The following is a 22,129-nucleotide window of genomic DNA, read 5'->3' on the forward strand; positions in this document are numbered from 1 at the left end:
ATTTACATGAAGGTGAGGCAAAGGAAGTTTTATTAATAAAGCATATATCAAAGGCAATTCAAACTGGTTACATAAATCATACACACATTAAGTACAATACATTTTAAACATGAAACACTGGGATAGAAACATATAAATAAATTCTATAAATTAAAAGATGAAAACACAAATAATTAGGAGTGAGTTAAGGATGTAAGCACACGTTAGATAAAGGTCTGAATGGAAATGTATCAGATGTTAACTGTCAGAGTCAGGTCAGATATTCCTACTCCTGATAGTGTGCAAGAGTTAATGTGTAGTATAACTAAATGCTGCTTCTCTATGTTTTGATTTGTTTATGGGAACAGTTATCACACTGCTACCTGATGACCCGAGACACCGTGAGGGTGCACATAGTAAAACCTATTCAAAAATGTGTTTTGTGTTCCTGAACCATGCAGAGATTTTCCAAAGAAGCAGTGGTATTTTAAACTCTATGTGGAGATTATTGTGTTCATTTTTCTTCATCTTTGTTACAGGATCCTATCAGCTGCAGCCTGAGAGGCTTTTTGGGGAGACCTGAGAAAAAGGCTGTTTAAGTTCAACCTGCTGGAAATAAAAGGGTGGATAGCTTTTTCTTAAGTCTTGCCTGGACTTGAATCCTGAGATTCTTGCCGTTTTTAAAACTATAGCAGTTTGTTACTGGATTGATGTGTTTATTAGATTTCATCTCTGGCCCCATACAGCAGAATTGTTCGCTCGATTTTCAAAGACAGAGTCAAGATTAGGTCTTTTTAATGTTCTTTTTCTTTACATCTTTCCCTTGTGCAATAGAAGAAGAGTTGAGTTCAGAAAAGATGTTTTAGGGCTGACGCGATAACAACCAAAGACAAACTTGGGTGATATCGTCTTCTTTGATAGATAGCTACCTCCCCAAATGGCTGAATAAATGTTTTGATAATTAGTTGCTACTAACTGGCTGCCTGGCTGGCTGGCTGGTTGGCTGGCTGAATGACTGATGGGCATATTGACTGGCTGCCTGTCTGCCTGCCAAACTGAGTGACTGGCTGACTATTGAGGCTTAGTCCTGCTATGTGGTGAGATCATCATCACTGGCAAGGGCAACAAAAGACTGATGGGAAGAGGCTGTCATCAGCTGGTGTGTATCTATGTGTGTGTGTGTGTGTGTGTGTGTGTAAGTTGGGGGTGGGGGTGTAAGTGATGGCTTTATTCCTGTTATTCCTATATCAACACAGTTCTCTCTGTGGATGAATCAGTAGGCCAAGCCTGACCATCATCCTCTGTTGTCTCTGTTGCTCTATCTCCCTCTCTCACCCTCTCTCTCTCTCTCTCACACACACACACACACACACACACACACACACACACACACACACACACACACACACACACACACACACACACACACACACACACACACACACACACACACACACACACACACACACACACACACACACACACACACACACACACACACCTAGGATATCAAAAAGCTCTCAGCACACATACACACAAACCGAATGTGGGCCTGGGGGTGAAGTGGTGCTTAGAAGGAGTGAACTTGGGGTCAAGGTGGAGAGAGACAAGAGAGGGACAGATAACACTTATGTTGGATACACTGTGTCTTATTGTCTTAAATTGCTGTCTGTTTACTAATGCAGCACCTGAAGATCTCCTCTAAACTATTCATAAACTACTCCTCCTTTTGCAATCATATCATAGTTATATATTTCCCAAAGCTGACTCTCTTCTCTCCCTTTCAAGCGTGAGGCATGAGATGAAGAGAGCGGCAGACAGAGAGAAGTGACAGTAAGAGCGGAGCCCTTGTTAGGGGGGACACATGGGGGAAGGGATTTAGCGTAACACCCAGCTGTCTACCTGTCTGTCTGATTGAGGGAAAGTGAGGGTTTTCAATGTAACACAGAGCCAAGCTGTTCTCCTCGGTGGCAGCTAAAAGTGTGTGTGTATGTGTACTCCCCTTGCTTGCTTGGTCTCAGGGGCGCCATGGTGAGGAGGAGATAGGCAGCCGACCAAAATCTTGCTCTCTCTCTCTCTCTCTCCTGTCTCCAGTATAGATGTCTCTATACAGAGACAAAGGGAAAGAGAGCGGATGAGAGACACAGTGAGTTAGGCGGGAAGAGAGAGAGAGGGGTGTAAGGGAAGCAACAATAAAACAGGCCCTCTCCAAGTCAATGCAGAGCCTCATTGTACCTCTGTTACTTTCTGTTTCTTTTGTTGTCTCAGTTTTTTCAGGTGAATATCAAACACCTGCTTTGAGGATATATGACTTCTCCATTCTTTCTTTTACTTTTACTCTCTTCTGTCCATCCTTTTATCCTTCCCTCCATTTTTTCTTCTCAGAGTGTCAGAACTGAGCGAGTGGTAGTCTCGTCTGGGTTGCTTCATTCACAGGTTGCTTTCTGAGATGCTGTGATTTGCCCAATCCTTAAAACCAGGGGTCTTCCTCCATGTAGTAAACTTAATAACGCCATTACAGTTCTTTCTTAGCATATTTGTTGTTGCAATCTAATAAGATATTAACACAAGACAAGGCTACATAACACTTATATTAGGTTATAACTTAACTATGCAGTCATCTTAAATTGTATCCATGACAGAAAATGTTTGTACTTTTATCATAGATGTGCATGCTCCATATTATATTGTCTCTGGAGTGGAATGATACAGCAATTATACTATCATATTATGCTATTAAACAAAAATCATCAAAGGTACTAAAACGTACAATAACGTTTTCCACAATATCAACAATTACCCCATGACTTAAAATGTTTTTGTTCAGTAGCAGATGGTTTTAAATACAAATAAAATATGCACTTGACACATGATCAAATATTAGGTCTATTTGTGTGTGCTGTATCAATTTCCAGTTACACACAACCCCTGGTTTTCCAGACATGTATCCAATCATGAGTTTAAAAGGAAAAGTGACACCAAAATTAGCTTTAAAACAAGTTTTATTTCCTAATTTTGGAACAAATCTGTAATAGAATATGTTACTGCAGAATAAGACAAGTCTTTCAATCCTACAGCTGTATTTTTTCTTCTCCTCATATTCAATAGAAAAAATAATTCTACTTCAATTTAAACTCCCACAATGTTAAACTTATTATGCAAAGACAAGCTGCAAAGTAAGACTAATTTAACTACTGTCTCCTGAATATTATAAAAACACAGACAAGAATACAATAGAAAAATTGCTTTTTAGTATATAGGACTGACAGCCTGTAATGATTAGTGTTTCACTTGCTGTCTTATTCTAAAAGGAATTATCTACATAACATGATAGAGACATAATTTCCATACTGCAGACATTCTCATCACATCAGAGAAAAACCCAGTAAAACGGTTAAAGGCCTGAACAGTGATGCAGTGGCAATTAAAATGGTGGATAACCCACCTGACCTGCAGGCAGTTATCCCTAATGAGATAATAATAATCTCAGCTGAAAAGGGGAACATTTATGTCTATTCACTTTCAATAAATTGCATCACTACCATGCTGCTTAAATATGGTGTATACTGTGGATCCATCAAAGGCTTTGAGCAAGGGGGCATGAGTGATATTTTGTTAATCATTTGGAAGTTCACTGACTTCTTTCTGATAGTTAAAACACGTGCATGATCATATAAATTAAACTTTAAAAAAATAAAAAATCTGCCATTGATGGCTTATGATTAGTATCATGTTACTTGAGTCATGTGGGTGCTTATATTTTGGATTGCCAAAAAACTACATTAATATTTTTGATTTGCTGTAAAATTAATCAAATGTCAGTTATGTGACTTGAACATAAACATTTGAAAATAAGGCAGATAAACTGCAAAAGCCCAAAGTCTGTCTGCCTGTGAGGATATAAATAGACTCCAGACTTCACAACACAAAAGATTTCTCAGGGAGCCGAGGAGGGATGCAAAGTGCTAAACTCACCAGCACCCAGTGACGTGGTGATACTGCTGGTTTTCCTGTCAGGGGAAGATTTAATAAACTCAGAAAAACAAACACGGTCTGTGCGGTGACGGGGTTGCTGCGGGGTGAGGACGGTGGCACACTGGACACATCCTCCTGTAGGAAGGAAGCGGAGTTGTGGAAAAAAGCAAACAGGAGCCATGAACGGGTCTCTTTAACCCCGCCGTGAACCCGCGACCTTACCTTCCGACTACTTCCCATTACCTCTGCACGACATTTAGCCCACATACCGCAGAGCGCACAAGCACACGCAGCATTGTGTGAGGCTGCGGGGAAGGGTTGGAGGAGAGCAGCGAGGGCGGCGGCGTGCTGTTCACGGAGGGGTCAAAAGAATGAAAACCACCGTTCACAGGGCAATTACAAAAAGGCATGGACGCTGGATGGTCTGTGCAGCCACATATAACCGGGAGAGAAAATATTATGTTGTAGCACATGGGCCACAAGGCTTTTTAGCCTGCAAAAAAAGCAAGAAAAAAAAAGCCTAATATTAAACTGAACATTTATATTTCTCATTTTATCAATTTTTTTGGGGATCTCACAACAAATGGGAAATCAGAACATCCACATGAATAAAACTAGAAAAAAATAGAAAAGAGTTATGCCTATAATTATTCTACGTTTTAGGGGGATACACCTTATAAATAATAAATAAATAACCCATAAATAACCCATGAGAGAAATTTCTTCATAATTATATGGATATTATTTTGGTATAACAAGAAAAACATACAAATCGTAACTTTACTGTTGCTAAAACATTACATCAAGTATCCTATAATAACTTATACTGTATAGTATTCATATCGTTTGAATTTTCGTTTGGTTAAAAACTAAAAATTACATCAAACAGTAGTATTTGCTTGCTTATTTGTATTTTTCATATATATATACATAATTATATACATATACTGTATATAACGATGCATTTAATGGCTCACCCCAGAATTCATTGTCGTCTGTATTGTCAGGGAATTTTCTTGCGATCATTAAAAATGTATTATTGGTGAAAAAGACTAATTGTGTCAACTAAATTGATATAATCAAGGAAATATCAGTGTGATGTTCGTCTAATTTAGTGCTCAAAATCTTATTTTAATGTCTCTCTTTAAGTCTATGTTAATACAATTGACTTGAATTGGCTATGGTGGTGTATTTTACCACTTGCATTATTTCTTATATTTCTGTAGTTAAATGGGCACTTACATGCCACAGTTCTCCATATTTAATTTACATTGACTTATATGGTAGGCTAAGGGTTTTAAGTGGGATGATTTTTCGTATTGGACGTACTGATATTTTCTGTGGAATATATATTTATTTTTTTTATTTTTCATTTGAAGTGGCTGAGCTGTATCTTAAATGTTAAAAGATAACAGGTTAACTGATTGGAAAGGTCGTGGTTGCTTAAGATGAGAAATGAAGCGGCCACAGGAGACAGGACGGAGGGCAGATCCACAACTACAGCTGCCTCACATGAATGTTTGATAAGCGGGCGGGATAATGGCTCCTTAAATCAGTCAAACACAAACATCTCCATCGCGCTCTGACATCTGCCATCCTGAGCTAATAATTTAACCCTGAATAATAAATGAACATGTAGCTACATCTTTATTCATCATAATAAAGATGAATTATCTCAATGTTTCATATAGCAAGGCGTCTATAGTTCATTTAAAACATTATAGGGCACTCATATAGAGACTTTGGCGAGGTTTTATGTTGTTTTTTCTGTATTTGCGTGTGTAGGCTGGGTTTGGCAGGTTACATGCAGGCTTCAGTGGTTTCAGCAGTGTGTGCATGAGCCCCATGCGTATGAAAACATTATGGTTTCAATAGCAGGGAGTGGGTGTGCGTGGTGAGCGTATCTAACTTGATACAAACTACTGATAGTGCAAGCCAAAATACTCGATCACAGGAGCAATCAGAACATATGTTTGGCTTCGCGGGAAAAGCGTTTATAAGTCGCCAGAAGGGCAGATACAGTGAAATTCAAATTGTATTATTTTTAGACTACATGACGTGGATCAAACAGGAATAGTTCTGCAGAAGTCATGCAATGGCCCTTAAGGCTATCCGTTTTCCTCCCACATATCAATTCAAAAAGTATCCGCTGTGGTTAATGAAAGCTCATTAGCTGCTGGTGAGGGATTATTTTATTATTATCCTACATTAAGCTATGTTGTTGCTGATTGTTTTTATTTTTATTTTATTAAAAACTTCTGGATATCACAAAGGAGATCAAAAATGATCTAAAAGCTCTTAATTTTCTGTATAGGTCAAACTGCTGTTGACCTGTTGCTGCTTTACTTCCCTTTCCTGTCCTTGTACTTACCTGTGCAGCAGCGCAGCAGCGCATCCCCCCCAACATACCCTCCACCCCACGATGCTCTCCCTGACGTCCGCTATTGATCTCTTGAGTCAAACTGAGATGTACGTGACACAAATCGGATTGGACAGGCACTGCTCACCCGTGAGTAAAGTGGCTCCTCCGCAGCCATATCCCTCCGTTATTATCCTGTAAGCTAATATCCAGTTATAGGACGGTTAGTTCCGGTACTCACCTCTGATTGGCTGTGATGTGTTCGGTAAACACACACCTGAGACTGCATAAACAGAGGTTCGTCACAAATCACCACAACACCAGCAATAATCTGCTGCCTGCATAGCCTACAACTGTTATGTGCAGCTAAAATCGAGAGTTTTCTCTTCTTAAAAAAAGAGAAAACAATTACGATAAGGCAATATAAATATGAATATTTATATTAATTAACCAATCAATAAATAACTATACAGGCCAGGCATTTTTTTATTATCATTTTCTAGGGATGATTCTTTGAAGTTTCGGTTTTCTTAGAAAGAAAAAAGTCTTCTGGTTCGTCTTAACAGGGGCTGATTCAGTGATTTGGGTGCCCTGGGCAGTCTTACTCATGGGGCCTCCTATGTGCCTTTTTTGACCCTTTTTTTAATTGAGAATGTTGGTATTGGTGGTGGTAGAAGAAGTAGCAAAACTTTACATTATGACTACCACACCAAACATAGGCTATAGTCCGTTAAAGTAAACGTCCTGCATTATCAAATGTATTTAGGTAAAAGTGCAGAAGTATTATTAGCAAAACTGACTTACTTTTACTTAACATCTGGTCAAGGTGGAGCTCATTTTAACTACTTTATTCACTGCTGGATAGTTTAATCTATAATAAAACATAATATTTGCCCGGACCTGCACCTCATAACTGTGAGCATAATACTTGGGTAAATGCACTTGGTTACTTTTCAACAAGTAGTATTAAGGATGTCAATGATTTCCATAACTGTAAGTATTCATCAGGTTTTTTTCTCTGCTTCTTTTACATGATCTGCTCACTGAACCAGAGTGAGGAAAAAAAATAATTTAATCAAGTGAGGTGGGCTACTTGTACTTTTGACAACTTGAATATTATACTTATACTACTTTATATTTATACTCCGCTAAGTGATAAAATATGATGTATCATTATAGATTAAACTGCCCAGCATTTGGCAGATATAAGGTAGTTAAAATTATGTTAAAGTTAACACTCTAATTAACTTTCAGATGTTGTTTATATGGGAATGTGTCTGTTAGCATAATACAAGTAACATATAATATGACACAAGTAAAACTTTAAAAGCAGGACTTTGACTTCAAATGGAATGGACTTTAAGGATGTGAATCCTTCTTCCATCCCTGGGGGCAGCAGGTTGCTGCACATTGTCTTCCTCTCTCCCCCTGAACTGAAAGCAGTTTTCTTTTATTACAAGCTAGTAGTTGACTCTCCCTTTTCCTTGAATGCATTTTTTTCTTATATCATCATCATTATATTTGTCTGTTTTCATGAGAGCATCTAACTAGTGAGTTGATGCCACGTGAACAGTGCATTGTTTCAGTTTTTACAGTGATTGCTTCACTTTTCCTCTTTGTTTTTTCCTCTGAAATATTGTAGTGATAACTCTCTTCACTTTTTAATGTGTTGTATCTATGTGCCCTTAGCAACATGTGAGTGGGGGTTGGGAGTCAGGGGTGAGGAGGTGTGGGGGGTTGCAAACTGAATTTAAAAAAAAAATGATTATGGGGCCTTTGTCCGTAATTTTGGAGTATAATGAGTTAGAATAGCAATATTAATTTATTTTTCATATCTAAGCATCATAATAAATCTAGCAGTTTGGTCGCCTCTTCCCTAATGGTAAAGTCCACCCCTGTGTCTTAAGTATCCCTAAATTGGCCAAAGGTTTTGTTTGATTAAGCTGCAATATATTTGTGAATAAAATAAATCTTAAGACTGATGTCCTCTAACTTAATGATATAAGAATCCTCATTGTCATTTAAATTAACTTTCACAGACACAGTGTTTATGTAGACAGATTGATATACTGTAAACTATATCCTATCATTATCATTGAAGTGGTGCCTCTCCAAGTCCAAGAAACTGTTGAAAAGTTATAATGCCTCAGTTTTAAAGAAAGACAGTCTAAATTAATTTAGGAAATGTAGGTCTACCATCCATCCTTTTATTGTGTAAGAAAGCTGTAAAATAAATCTTTCTATGACCAAAACAAACATCCTTTAACATTAGGTTACACGTTTAAAAACACAGGAAAAAAACCTATATGTGCAAATTGTCCAACCAGCCTCTGTTTGCAACTATTCTTCCACTTTTTCTGATATGCTGCCTTCCTGCCTGCTCCGGCCCTCTGTGCAGGAATTGTTCTCCTGAACAATGATCACAGCCGTGCAGGCCAACAATCCCTGCACACTGAGCGGATATGACATGGCCCACCTCTTTTACACTTCATGCCTGTCTCAAACTTGACTTGGGGGTAAACGGGCAATCGAGTAGAGTAATGTCAAAAGCTGCAGTCAAGGAGGGAGGGAGAGGGAGAGAGAGAGAGAGAGAGAGAGAGAGAGAGAGAGAGAGAGAGAGAGAGAGAGAGAGAGAGAGAGAGAGAGAGAGAGAGAGAGAGAGAGAGAGAGAGAGACGTCATTTTATTCATTGCGTGCCATGCAAACTCCGCAACAAACAAAATGTGAGACAATGACAGGATCGTGGGTGACACGGTGACTGTAACCTTCACACAGACACATACGTACGCACACGCACCCAGGCACGCGCGCGCGCACGTGCACACACACACACACACACACACACACAAACAAACAAACAGAGAGAGTGAGACAGACAGACTCACCTACCCAATATGGATCTTTGGATCATTCATATTAGTCGATTATAAAAACAAAGCTTTAATGAAAGCATTGACGGTTGAGAGAAATTGTGTTAATTGTTAGCAACCACTGCAAGAGTAAACAGTGTAAACATGTTCTGATTGCAGCGACTGCGCAGACCACATAGTGAGATTATCTAGAGGAACGGCATTTATCACTTTTAAGAGTAATCAGTACTGTACCTAAGTAAAAGTATGTCACAGTGTAAATGTATTACAATCAAAGTTCAAAGTGGTGTTTATCAAAGTACAAAAGTATTATCAGCAAATCATTCAGTATGTCGTAATACACACACACACACATATATATATATATATATATATATATATATATATATATATATATATATATATATATATATATATATATATATATATATATATATATATATATATATTATATAATATATAATTCTCATGTATTTACATGCAATGATGTTACGAGGTGAAGCTGCTATCACAAATGTTTATGCTGCTGAATAGTTTCATGTGTAATATAATATATATTTTTATGTAAATTATGAACGTGTCACTTAACTAACTACAGCTGTCAAATGAATGTAGTGGAGTAGAATATTTTGATCTGAAATGGAGACGAGTTGAGGTAAAATAGCATATAAAACACTCAAAATATCTCAATAATAAAATGCAGTAATTGAGTAAATCTGCTTAGTTACTTCCCACCACTGGTTTGCTGCTGTGCTTGTCTCCATCTATGTAATATAGTATGCTGTTTTTTTTCACTCACACAGCCTTATGATCTTCTCTACCATATCAGTAGCTTACAAATATGAGGCTATTTCACTTCTTAAATGCTAAAATGGGAAATGTCAGCGCTGGAGCATGTGGCCAGCCCAGCAGCATCTGATCCCGGGTTAAAAGGGACTGCGTGGCCAAAGAGTTGAGCGGCCTGGACTGTATGCATACTGTTTGTGGTTTCCACATCTCTCACATTAGTAAGCTTTGAGAGCGATATGTCAGCCAGAGTAATTACGGCTTGTCAGCTCCTGTGACACCGGGCCTCCACAGCTCCTATCTGCAGAGCCGGGGCGCTTAATCAGCCTTGACAGTCAAGTCGAAAATAGTCATATTTTCTTGGAGAAATTCTGTCAACATTTCTGCTGATGTAAGTATGGCCATCGGTTTAATTCTTCAGAGCCCCGAGCGCACATTTATGCCTACACATGCATATGAATGGCTGATACACAATGATTAGATGCTGAAATAAACTGCAGCAGACCTGAGGAGATCGAGGAGGGCTTCTTTTTTTCTTCAACAACAGTCATTGGGGAATTGAAGGTGAGACTGAGCATCATATGTAGAGCTCGGGGCAAAGCATCTGATATGCTCCTATTATATTTATTTCTCTGTTTCCAGATCAACCCATCTACCTGGAAGAGTGAACACACGGTCTCCTCCAGCGCTGCTGCTCCATGTCATATTGCTGCATCTATTTTAACACGGGGGACCAGACTGTGCGGTTAAACTGACAATGAAAGAGAAGACATGGGAAAATGCACATTTATTTGAGTGTGAAGGCATGACGGATTGGCTATACTGTATGTGTGACCATTTTTAAGAAATGTTTTATACATATCTATATCAAAGATATGAAAATCAATGTTGTATGTCACTCTCACCATGGTGACGAAGTGCAAGTGTCGGTATTTGACCACCTGGGGATGAGAACGGGTTGAATATACTGTATGGTTGTGGTCACTTTGTCACCTGCTGGCTGCTAATGGATGGATAATTTCTACAAGCAATGGCAAATATCATTAACGTGTGCAAACTTACTATGTAACAGGTTGTAAATTGGGGTTTTTATTCCCCAGATCATAACCTGCGACGATGCAAAGTGTGGCCTATCTGTCAAATAATCCTTTCTACAGCATATGCTTCATAGAAATAGACAAATAAATTGTGTGAATGGCATCATAAAGGCAGAGTGAAGGTGTCACATTTAGACGAGGTGTAAGCAGGGGTATCTACTCATAACTGCACTCAAATTCAAATGAAATAATGGATCTAAGTTGGATTTTACTTTTAAATCCCTCAAAATTTGGTGTAAGTGCCACCTGTTCGGGAAATTATGACTAGCGGGCAGTGAGAGACTAGACGAGCCTAATTGATTTTTAAGTGGTGCCTCTGTGGGTTAGAAGAGTAAGAGGGGAGTCCACTTCAGGGATCCGCCAAACTCCTCCAGTTTGTACCTGAATTGAGGGGCAGTGATGTGTTGCTGATGCGGCTCAACAACCCACACTGGGGGCCAGACGAGGGGTGGACGGAGGGGCCAGAGCCTGAGCTATCCTACGATCCGGTGGGGGATGGGGGGTGATTATAAGCGAACTTACTTCTGCAGAGGCAATAAGCTGACACGTCAAGCCTCATTCACCAAACAATAGAAGACATAGCAGGTTTGTGATACGGGCACGCAAACACAAACACCCACCTGCTCTTTTCCCCCTGTCCTTCTGTCTCTCTGCACACACTTATGGTGATGATTAGACACCAATTTTTAAAAATGTCATTTTGAACCCACTTTAAGGTTTGAAGGCTGGAGTGTGTTACCGGGGGGTTGTACCGTTAATAAAGAAAACTAGCCTACATCCGGGGGGGGACTATGTCTTTAACGTCACATTCTTTGAAAGAGAAGGATAAATGCACCACCCACCTTCAGTGGAAACACACGTTCACACACACACATGCACACGTGCGCGCACGCAAACACACACACGCACACACGCACGGGCATGCATGCATGCATCATGGAGCCCGGACCTGCAGAGAAAAAAGCAACTCTCCCTAGAGTGAGCGGAAGAAAAGGGGGAGAGGGAGGCCGGCTTGCAGCTCCACTCTTCCAGGGTCTCACACACAAGATCCGGGCGCACGGCTCCATTGAGTACAAGGAGGCTTTTGCATGGAGGTTCATTAGAAGTAACGAGTTGACACAAGGTAAATCTTAATGTTGAGGCGCCTTTCTCTACCGGCCCGGGGAGGAGCCCTCATTAACTGTCGCTAACAACCCGTGTAAATACACTGATTGGACAGCTCCGATACAAGCTCCCAGCCCTGCCAGGAAGTCCCCCTAATGAGACCACACAATAAAAACAATAAAAGAAAAGAGGGAGGGAGGGAGGGAAAGAGAGAGAGAGGAAGAGAAAGAGAGAGGGAGAGAGAGAGAGAGAAATGTTAGAAACTTTTGTATAAGCTGCACTGTTAAAGTTGGCGCCACATCATTATGACTATTCCACCAAATTGTAAATTTCTTCTTTGGGTATTTTTAAAAAAAAGGCACCGTTGTCTTTAGTGTATGCTGCCTCTAACGCACACTGGAGGGGCAACCTATTGCACCTGTGATAATGACTAAGTTGGCAACAGTTTAAAGGTACAGTAACCGATTTTTATCACTTTAGGTCAAGTAAATCAAATGCAAAATGACATGCGTAATTTTAGTCTACAAAGGGTTTGAAAGGGAAACTTTAAACTAAATTTGCCACAGCAGCAGTGCATGGGCTTTATCAGAGAGCAAGAGAAAATGCACTGCAAAAAATGTCTACATCTACACACTTCAATCTTAAATGTATCGTCTTAATTGTTCCCAAACAACGTGAAATTCTGCAAGTGGCAATAAGGTGATCCCCGAAATTTCACGTGCTGCAGGAATTTTGCAGTCCTGCAAGCATCCTGCGTGTTTGCATCCTGAAGCCAAGCACAATATCTAATTATATTCAACTACAAGCAAGAATTGGACACGGATTAAAAGCTGTTGCAAAAGTTGATTGCTAATGGAAACAAGCTGAATCATCTAATTCATTTATTCCCTTTGCACGCATTTTCAACAAAACAAAATTATTTTTAAAATGCTGCATTAAATGGTTTGTTTGGATTGATACTTTTTATAGTGTAGACACAGTGTAGAGTGTCTGTGCCCTGGCAAGGCCAGTGTGGGACGGAGGGGATTGTGCGCCCCGTCCCGACAGCATCACACATATTCTCTGCAAAGGCACATATCTGCCCGGTGCTCGGTGAATACAACATGCTAAAAAAAATGCCGAATTAAAAGCAGACTTCCGTGACAAGTTAATTATCCCCTCGTTGAAACTAAAAAAGGCCCGATTATCTTTTCTGTAGCCTATAATTACACACGTTTTAAAAGTGTCCGAAAATGAAATGAGTCGCAGTTTATGCTGAACATCACTGGCAAACATCATAAACGGAAACGGATGCGTTTAGACAAAACTTACAGGAGCCGCTCTTGGATTTCTATCCTGATCTTGGACAAATTCAGGAGTGAATCAGTGCCATGGCCAGTCCCAAGCTTGAATGGTGATAGTCTGGACTGGACCCTGCTCGCAGCTCTGCAAAGAGACGAAGGAGAGCAAGAAGAAAAACAAGAGCATTAAGAAGAAAAGGTAATTCCTGACACTTAGGCTAAAACACAAGCGCTGAATTTCCACATCACTAAAAAAAACTGCCATTAATTTCTTGACGTGAATGATGATTAAAAGTTCTCATGCATTTAAAAAAAAAAATGATTGTATGAGCTTGCACATAAAACCATAAACAAATATTTAGAAGGATAAATAAAACAAATGATAATCTTTTGAATACGTACCAGTCACTGCTCCAAAATCTCGTCCCGTGTATTGTGATGAATCCAGGATGGAGCAGCAGGCACATGAGTCTCTCCTGTGTTTGTCAGGGAGGGATGTGCTGCCTTTTCTGGCCAGCCTCTGCAAACCGGGGTCAACGAGGGAGCAAAAAAATAAAACAAGACCCTTTCTTTCGTGCCTTCTTTCTCTTTCCCTCTTACCTTTTACAGTCAACACCTTCTTTTTCTTTCTCTCATCCGGTCCCCTCTCTCTCTCTCTCTCTCTCTCTCTCTCTCTCTCTCTCTCTCTCTCTCTCTCTCTCTCTCTCTCTCTCTCTCTCTCTCTCTCTCTCTCTCTCTCTCACTCTCGTACATGACGTAACATCAGCTTTGTTTATTTGCTCCCCTTAATGGAACAGGCTGATAATGAAAACAACTTACTAATTGGCAATTAATCAGTATGGCAACTAACATTTTAGTTTCACTTCGTGCCGCAAGAACACTTGATTTTTTAAATAATGGCAATAACTAATAATAACAACGTTGATTTAATTTATGCAAAAGTTTTTTTTAACAGAGTTTGACAACGTGCTTCACAATCAATCCACAGAAATAAGGTCACACAGTAAGAGAGATGTTGCTGCAAAGCAGATGACAGGCGTCTCTGTGTGCTTGACCAATGTGTTTTCAATGTTTTTGTGTTGTGCTGTCTGCAGGTTTAGGCTGTAAGTAAACGGAGAAGACGCTAAATGCTCGATGTGCATTCAGAGCTCTCGTCCCCCGCTGCTCGCAACATTCAGCAAGCCCTCGGATAAACACACAATTACGGCAGGTGAATAAACTTGTTTGGGGGGTGTTAATTACATGCTTAACGTAAACAAAAGCCATGTAAAAGAATGTGAATTACCAGTGGCTTTTTCCCTTCAATCCCCATTCAGGTTTTACATTTCACCTCTAGTCTCTTCTAGGAGTGATTTCCGAATTGCCTGCGAGGGCTACTCCCAAACAAGGCTCCTCCAAAACATAATGCTGGATAATACCTGCAGCTTTGGCTTGAATGGTGATCACCTAAATTGGTGCAACCGGAACCCAGTCAGGTAGGAGGCTTTACATATTCGGAGAAGTGCTGTTAAGCCTGCACCCTAAACGTAATGTTGGTGAGAGAGAGGGGGAGGGGGGGGGGGGGGGGGGGGGGGGGTGGAAGGCTGGAACGTTAGTTTTAACACCAGTATGAAAATACCAGCCTTTACTTCCAGTCCACAGAGCTTTCCAACGGGACCAATTCAAGTGCCACTTGGAATTAGTTCTCCTGAGGTTCGTATAGCAGCGCAGCGGACAGGTTTGATCCCATAGCCCTACCCCCTCACACACGCGTGCACAGTCCCAAAAGACACACACACACACACACACACACACACACCCACACACACCCACACACACACACACACACACACACACACACACACACACACACACACACACACACACACACACACACACACACACACAAACGCCAGACCCTCCAACGAGATCATCACAACCCCTGCTATGTATCACATACACCTACACACACACACACACACACACACACACACACACACACACACACACACACACACACACACACACACACACACACACACACACACACACACATACACACTGTCACAAGACACGCGCATGCATGCACATGCACGAATTAAAGTACCCAATTTTGTCCAAAACACTGGTGCGTAAAAGTGCGCAAACGTGCGCAATTACGCGCTGGAACCCGCAGTTGTTAAACTGTGATAGTCAAGGTGAAATGGTGAACATAAACATAGTATTGACTGCACATGCATGCTGAGCTGGTTTACTCACTGTCCCTCCAATCTTGAAGTCGGTGGTCTATCTGGCCAGCGCCGGAGAATGTGCAAATCTGAGAGAGGGAAGGAAAAGTTTTGAATTCCTGAATGATTTTGTAGAAAGGCGGCTTAGGATCATTATGTCAGCTTTACTGAGGACGGATTAAGTGGAGTCTAGATGCTACGCCTTGTACACGGCCTTTTCACAATGTGAGCACTGTTCGTGTTAGAGTGAACTCACACTATTTTAACACCCTATAAGCCCTGTCTAAATATGAAGCCGTTTTAGCCATAAACATGAAAATCACACCGCCGTGGCTACCGCTATAAGCCGAATCCTGTGACTGGATGTGGACATTGATCATGTCCTTACCACTAGATCAAATGCATGAAAACTGCTTTTATGTCCCCAAGAAGCTTTCATGTGGCCATTTGATTGTAATTCCAATACTAATGGTATTAATTAGAGGGCTAGACCATCAAAAAACCCGTGATAAACTGGTGGCATCAAAGGCTGATGCCAGTGACAAATAGTTTTCGAACTGAAACGCCATAATCGTTGTTTAATCAACACAACACTCTGCATCGATATTCATTTGGAACAATACATTTTGTTGGTTGGAGAGGATGCGGCGGGCAGGGGGCCAGGGCTGCACCCAGCGTCCCACTGGCAAGGCCGGGGACAGCAGGAGGGGGAGCGGCATCACACTGCAGTGTACACCCGGGCCAGCACCCACCAAACACAAAGTGACCACACACACCAGCGAGCCAGAGTAAAGTCATCTCAGACAATGTCATAAAATTGCGAACATGCAATATTTCAAATCATCAGCGGATCCGGGGCAAAAACTAAGAATGTGTCTTAATTTGATCTTTTAGAAAACAAGAAAATGGAAAGTGATAACATACATGAAAAGGAAAGAGGACCCTAACGCCCTCCTTCCCTCGCACGAAAATGAATAGACTGATTAAAAAAAGATTAAAAAGTCACTAATACAGGAAAAAAAAACTATAAGAAAATAATGTGCAAATTGACTCGCTTCTATTCAAAACGCGTATTCCCGAGTTGCAGTCATTGGTTGTCCATTTGTCACCCATTTAAAGCTTCCTCTGCCTCCCTCCCTCCCTTCCCGTCTCTGCTAAGCATCTCCAGTCTACATATCTTCTTTAGCTTTAACGAGCCTCGTTAAGATCGCAATAATATTCCACCCTCTAATTGCTCATTCCATTCAGCAGATAGGCGAGCATTGGCTTGTGCCTGATGCGCGCGGTGCGGTGGGAGGGTTGCTGTGGAGATCGGAGACTCTGATAACCCCCCGTGCGTGCTGCACAAGTGGTGAAAGCCTCGCGCTACGTACTGGCTAATGATTGGCACGCTTGACAGTGATTGGCAGGGCTGCCATGACAACGCTACAACGACACCAAGAAGACCAATAGAAAAGGGAAACAAAATGTTTCAATGCTACACTCAACGGCGGATTTAGGGGGGAGATATTATGAGGCTGGTGTCATTAGGCGATAGCCATTGAATCATTCAATCTTTTTTACTAGCCGTATTTTTTCGGTTTTTCCTTTTTCTCGATAATTTTCTTTCTCTCTCAGGTCATTTCCATGGTTTTCAGATCCCCTTTAGAGCTTTATCCCTCCCATTTCTTCCTGCCAAACTTCGCTGATCGCCCTCTGCTACTGGCGAACAGCGCTCCCACCACCAGGTCTCCAGAAGACTTGTCCATGTTTCAGCTACCGACACTCAACTTCTCCCCGGAGCAGGTGGCGAGCGTCTGCGAGACGCTGGAGGAGACCGGGGACATCGAACGGCTGGGCCGCTTTCTGTGGTCCCTGCCCGTGGCTCCGGGAGCGTGCGAAGCGATCAACAAGCACGAGTCCATCCTGCGCGCCCGGGCCGTGGTGGCGTTCCACACGGGGAATTTCAGAGACCTCTACCACATCCTGGAGAACCACAAGTTCACCAAGGACTCACACGGCAAACTGCAGGCCATGTGGCTGGAAGCACACTACCAGGAGGCCGAGAAGCTCCGCGGTCGTCCCCTCGGACCGGTCGATAAGTACCGAGTGAGGAAGAAGTTTCCGCTGCCTCGGACCATCTGGGACGGCGAGCAGAAGACGCACTGTTTCAAAGAGCGGACACGGAGCCTGCTGAGGGAGTGGTACCTTCAGGACCCATATCCAAACCCCAGCAAGAAAAGGGAACTGGCTCAAGCCACTGGACTCACTCCCACACAGGTCGGAAACTGGTTTAAAAACCGGAGGCAACGAGACAGAGCCGCGGCGGCCAAAAACAGGTTGGTGATTTTGTTCCTCGCAGTCAAAACACAAGAACGCATGAACGTGTGTCTTTAATACTTCAATTCAAAAGAAAAAGCGAAGGTTTCATTAAACATGTAGTTGTGCTCACATATACAGACTGTCTAGGAAGCAGGCGAGTCTGGCAGGGGGAGGGAGCAGGCTACGGCGACATTTTTGTTATGAAGTAAAACCAGAGAAAACATCGAAAACACAATTTATACTGCTTTAAAAATTCAAAACTATCTTTACAAAATACATTCGGATGGTTTCTTTTATAAATTAAAAGCTTCTACAAACATATTCGACGTGTAATTTAACTTGTAGTTATTTTAAACGGAATGCGTATTTATCAGATAAAATAATTATCCATAATGTTAATAAAAAACAGTTTTGTGCTCAGACAAGGCAGTATAAGAAAACAATAATATTATAACACAAATTACGTTGTTGTTTAACTGAAGAGGCGATTTTTACGCAGTGTTTTTTGTTGTTGTTATTAAAGCAGCTTGTGTATTTTTCCTTAAGAGTGAAAGTAGTATTGTAGTAAATAGTAGGCTATGAGCCACACTTATTAATGGCATCACTAGTATGTGACAAATAGTCTTATTTATTTATTTTTGAATCATTAGAAGGTTTAAAATGTACAGGACTGAGCAAATCTTAATATTCATCTGCTCAAAACATAATTTTATCTGGACCTTTAAATACATTTATAATTGTTATGTTTTGCAAATAATATTAGATATTATTTTACCTTTTACCAAAGCTGTGTAATGATTTATTAAAGCTACACGGCATAGTACATTTATCACGTACTTTAGTGCATTTGTCATTTTAACGTCACATGTTAGTTTGGATTGTAAAGAAAGATTATCTCAAAGGATAACAGAGATATTACTGATATTGCTTGAATAAAATGAGCAAGCGTATTAAAAAAAAACATTTTTGAAGACAGGCTGTATTCATAACATTAACTGTGGTATCATTCCATTGAAATGCTATAATTGATTAGAAAATACCTCGCAGAGAACTAAGCCATATGAACTCTATTCTAATCGTTTTGCCAAATGAAGAGATATAGCCTATTTTGCAGACTGACATTATCCCGCCGTGATGGAGTTATTATCATGAGTGGATTGGAGATAAACATTTAGGATGATTGGAGTAACCTGGATCTCCACGTCACTCATTCACATACTTCCACTTCCATCAGTATGCACTGCATCCGTGTCAAAGCCTCACGACATTTTGTACTTGGACAAAGGCCTATATTTCATTTGAATTTATAATAATAATTTGGTTGTGACACTGCAGCATTATGTGGCTTTCTGTGATAAAGAAAACTGTGCAACAGTGACGAGGATAATGAATGTAGCAGCAAATGCACGTAACAACTTAAAACAAAAAGAAAAGAAAAACAAAGTAAATAGCTACAGACTGCTGTTGTAAAGAATGCCACCAAACTGTTAAAGAGCGACCCAGTATAGCCGAGTGGTTACTGCGCATGGCACATAACCGCAACGTCCCTAGTTAGATCCCAGTCAGGGACCCTTGTTGCATGTCATACCCATCTCTGTCTACCTTATTTACCGTCTTCCTCTTCGCTGCCTACTGTGCAATAAAGCCAAAAAATGCCCCCAAAGAGAAAAAAAATATTTTAAAAGAAACTTTTCTTTTTTTTTGCAATGAAAGCTTTTTTTTTTCACACAATTACAAATTTCTGACTTGCGCGTTTTTCAGGCCCACTTTTGTTGAAACAAACAAAACAAAACAAAAAAACCTCCATTACATTTCTTCCAACATTTGGTAGTCTAAATAGTGCTGTGTTTTGTCCCCTGAAAGCTGGCTATTTGATAAAAGCATGCATGCATGGCTGGGGCCGGCAGGGGGAAAGAAAGGCGAGTTTGAACCCCTATTTTGCAGGAGGAGGAGGGGAAAGGGGGACATTCTCAGGTCTAATTGCCATTTCTCTCATTTTTTTCCTTCTTTTTTTCCTCCCCTCCTCGCTTCTTTTCTTCTCCAGGCTTCAGCACCAAGCAATAGGACCGACCGGTATGAGGTCTCTCTCAGAGGCCGGGCTCACCCCTCACAGCTCGGCAGAGTCGCCTTCAACCGCGGCCAGTCCCACCACCAGCGTTTCCAGTATGACAGAGAGAGTTGATACTGGGACGTCCATCCTGTCCGTCACATCCAGTGACTCGGAGTGCGATGTATGATACGGAGAAAGAAACACAAAAACAAACAAAAAGAGAAATATTTACAGGGAAAATGGACCTGAGAGGAAGAAAAAAAGACTTATGAAATATCGCGGATGAAAAAAGGACCGATTGATATAAATATTAAAATAAAAAGAGATAAAAGCACGTCGGTTTTTTTTTTTTTTTTTTATTAAAAAGCGCTTTCAAAGGACCCACGCCTCCCCCTCCTCTTCATACCCCCACACCACCATCACCACCACCGCCACCACCACCACCAACACCACTACTACTACTACTAGACTACTTGCATGATGTTTTTTTTAAATTTTTTTATTTTGTAATCAGGGAAAATAACCTGAATGCAAGATTTTCCATCAGGAACATCTATCAGAGGGAATAAAAACAGATCGTCTTGCTGTCTTCGTCGCTTTTCCCCCCATCTCCGTTTTTAGTCCAAGTGATGATGATGATGACGGTGAAGCAGCCGCCATGCAGACAAGATGCAATCCTGTTTTTACTTTGTGTTCATCAGACAATCATTTTAAGTCGTAAGCACCTTTTTTTAATATACTTCTGTCACTGCCTGTGTGGGGTACATGGTCAAAAAATGTTGAACGGGATCGTTTATGACTGTATCAGATTTTTATTTTTATTTTCAAAATTTTATATTGAATTATGTATATCTCAAATAATGCGATCATTCTCCCGGTCTGTAATATACGTGTAGAAATATGCTTGTACATAATTATTGCTCTCCCCCGTCTCATCCTCTTTTCTATCCCTTCCTCACTTTTCTTGACTTGGTGTTCCTACATAAAATATTTGTCAAAACTTACAACTGAAGTGCTCTAGGCGTTTTTGTTGGTGGTTTTGGTTGGTTTATCGAGGGAGGGGGGAGTGTGAGGGGGGTTGTTAATGACATATGTCAAACATTTATGCAACAAAAAAAAAGAAAGACAGAAAGAAAAAAAGTGGAATAGCTTATTACAACATTTCTGCCCCTATCTTCTCTGCCGCCCCAGGGTCGCTCAAAGCGCTTATTTACATGAGTCTATCCAATGTTTCTTTCTTGCGTGGTTATTATGTTAATGTACCATACATTTCTTAATCAAATACAGTATTCAGTTTATACCTCTTTGCATGATGTCTGTCTCTCCATCCGATTACGGATAAGGACATTGATAAGTGGCTAAACACATGTTCATATTGGCTCATTATTGGATTGTGGGAGCATTAATGCTCATCACTGGCTTATGCAAGCCCGGACCAGGTTATGCAGTCAGAGGTTTGAACTCATCTACAATCTGTGTGTTTTTTCTTCTTCTCCGGAACATAGTTGATCCGGGTTTTAAGGCTATTTCTCACGAAGTCAATGAATGATACAATTATAAGTGTTAAACGTAAGATTTAGAGCTTCAGATTTCTGAAGCTGTCTTACTTTTCTTGATTTATTATTACACTACTGGTTCAAACTCATGCCCTGTAGGTAAATCGCCCTATATGACTGACTCTGTGCATATACTACACACATTCTGGCAAACGTCAACGCTGTGCAGCACTTAAAAATGTGAGTGCTATTTCCCCTTTTGTTTACCGTTGCTAGTGAATACAGAAATTAAGTAAACGCGCCATTAAATGGGCTAATCACGATGGGACTCCTCCCCTGTCCCAATCTCCCATTGTGGCCCGCTGAAAAGAGCTTTTCTTCCTCGGACGAGAACCATTTCCCCCTCCAAAAAAAAGGCTTTCTCTCCTGCAGTCCCTTTCCATCTAAATCCCCAACCAATTATGCCGCAGACTAGGGCAGATTTGCTATAGGACACTGTTGCAGGAACTATAGTTTTGGTGGAAACACTTGCGCAAAGATTTCTCCTTCCAAGAAGTACAGCTTGGGGATCTCCCCATGTAAATACACGGCGCTTATATATAAAGTGCAGGTAACTCTTGTAATA

At 40.8% G+C, this 22,129-nt stretch overlaps 1 protein-coding gene across 1 annotated transcript; it reads left to right on the forward strand.

Annotated features, from left to right (window-relative positions):
- The first annotated feature begins 17,283 nt into the window (after positions 1-17,283).
- six3a (SIX homeobox 3a) lies at positions 17,284-20,195 on the forward strand. The gene is made up of 2 exons (XM_062430587.1): positions 17,284-17,975; positions 20,003-20,195. The coding sequence occupies exons 1-2, from the start codon at positions 17,284-17,286 to the stop codon at positions 20,193-20,195; spliced, it is 885 nt and encodes a 294-aa protein (XP_062286571.1).
- The last annotated feature ends 1,934 nt before the right edge of the window (positions 20,196-22,129 follow it).

This window comes from Scomber scombrus, chromosome 12 (genome assembly GCF_963691925.1).
Source record: "Scomber scombrus chromosome 12, fScoSco1.1, whole genome shotgun sequence".
Taxonomy (NCBI): Eukaryota; Metazoa; Chordata; class Actinopteri; order Scombriformes; family Scombridae; genus Scomber; species Scomber scombrus.

Excerpts from the sequence above, each read along its gene's own strand:
- six3a (XM_062430587.1), top strand. The coding sequence starts at position 17,284 with ATGGTTTTCAGATCCCCTTTAGAGCTTTATCCCTCCCATTTCTTCCTG. Across the intron at positions 17,976-20,002 it reads GCCGCGGCGGCCAAAAACAG|GCTTCAGCACCAAGCAATAG; the intron begins GTTGGTGATTTT and ends TTTCTTCTCCAG.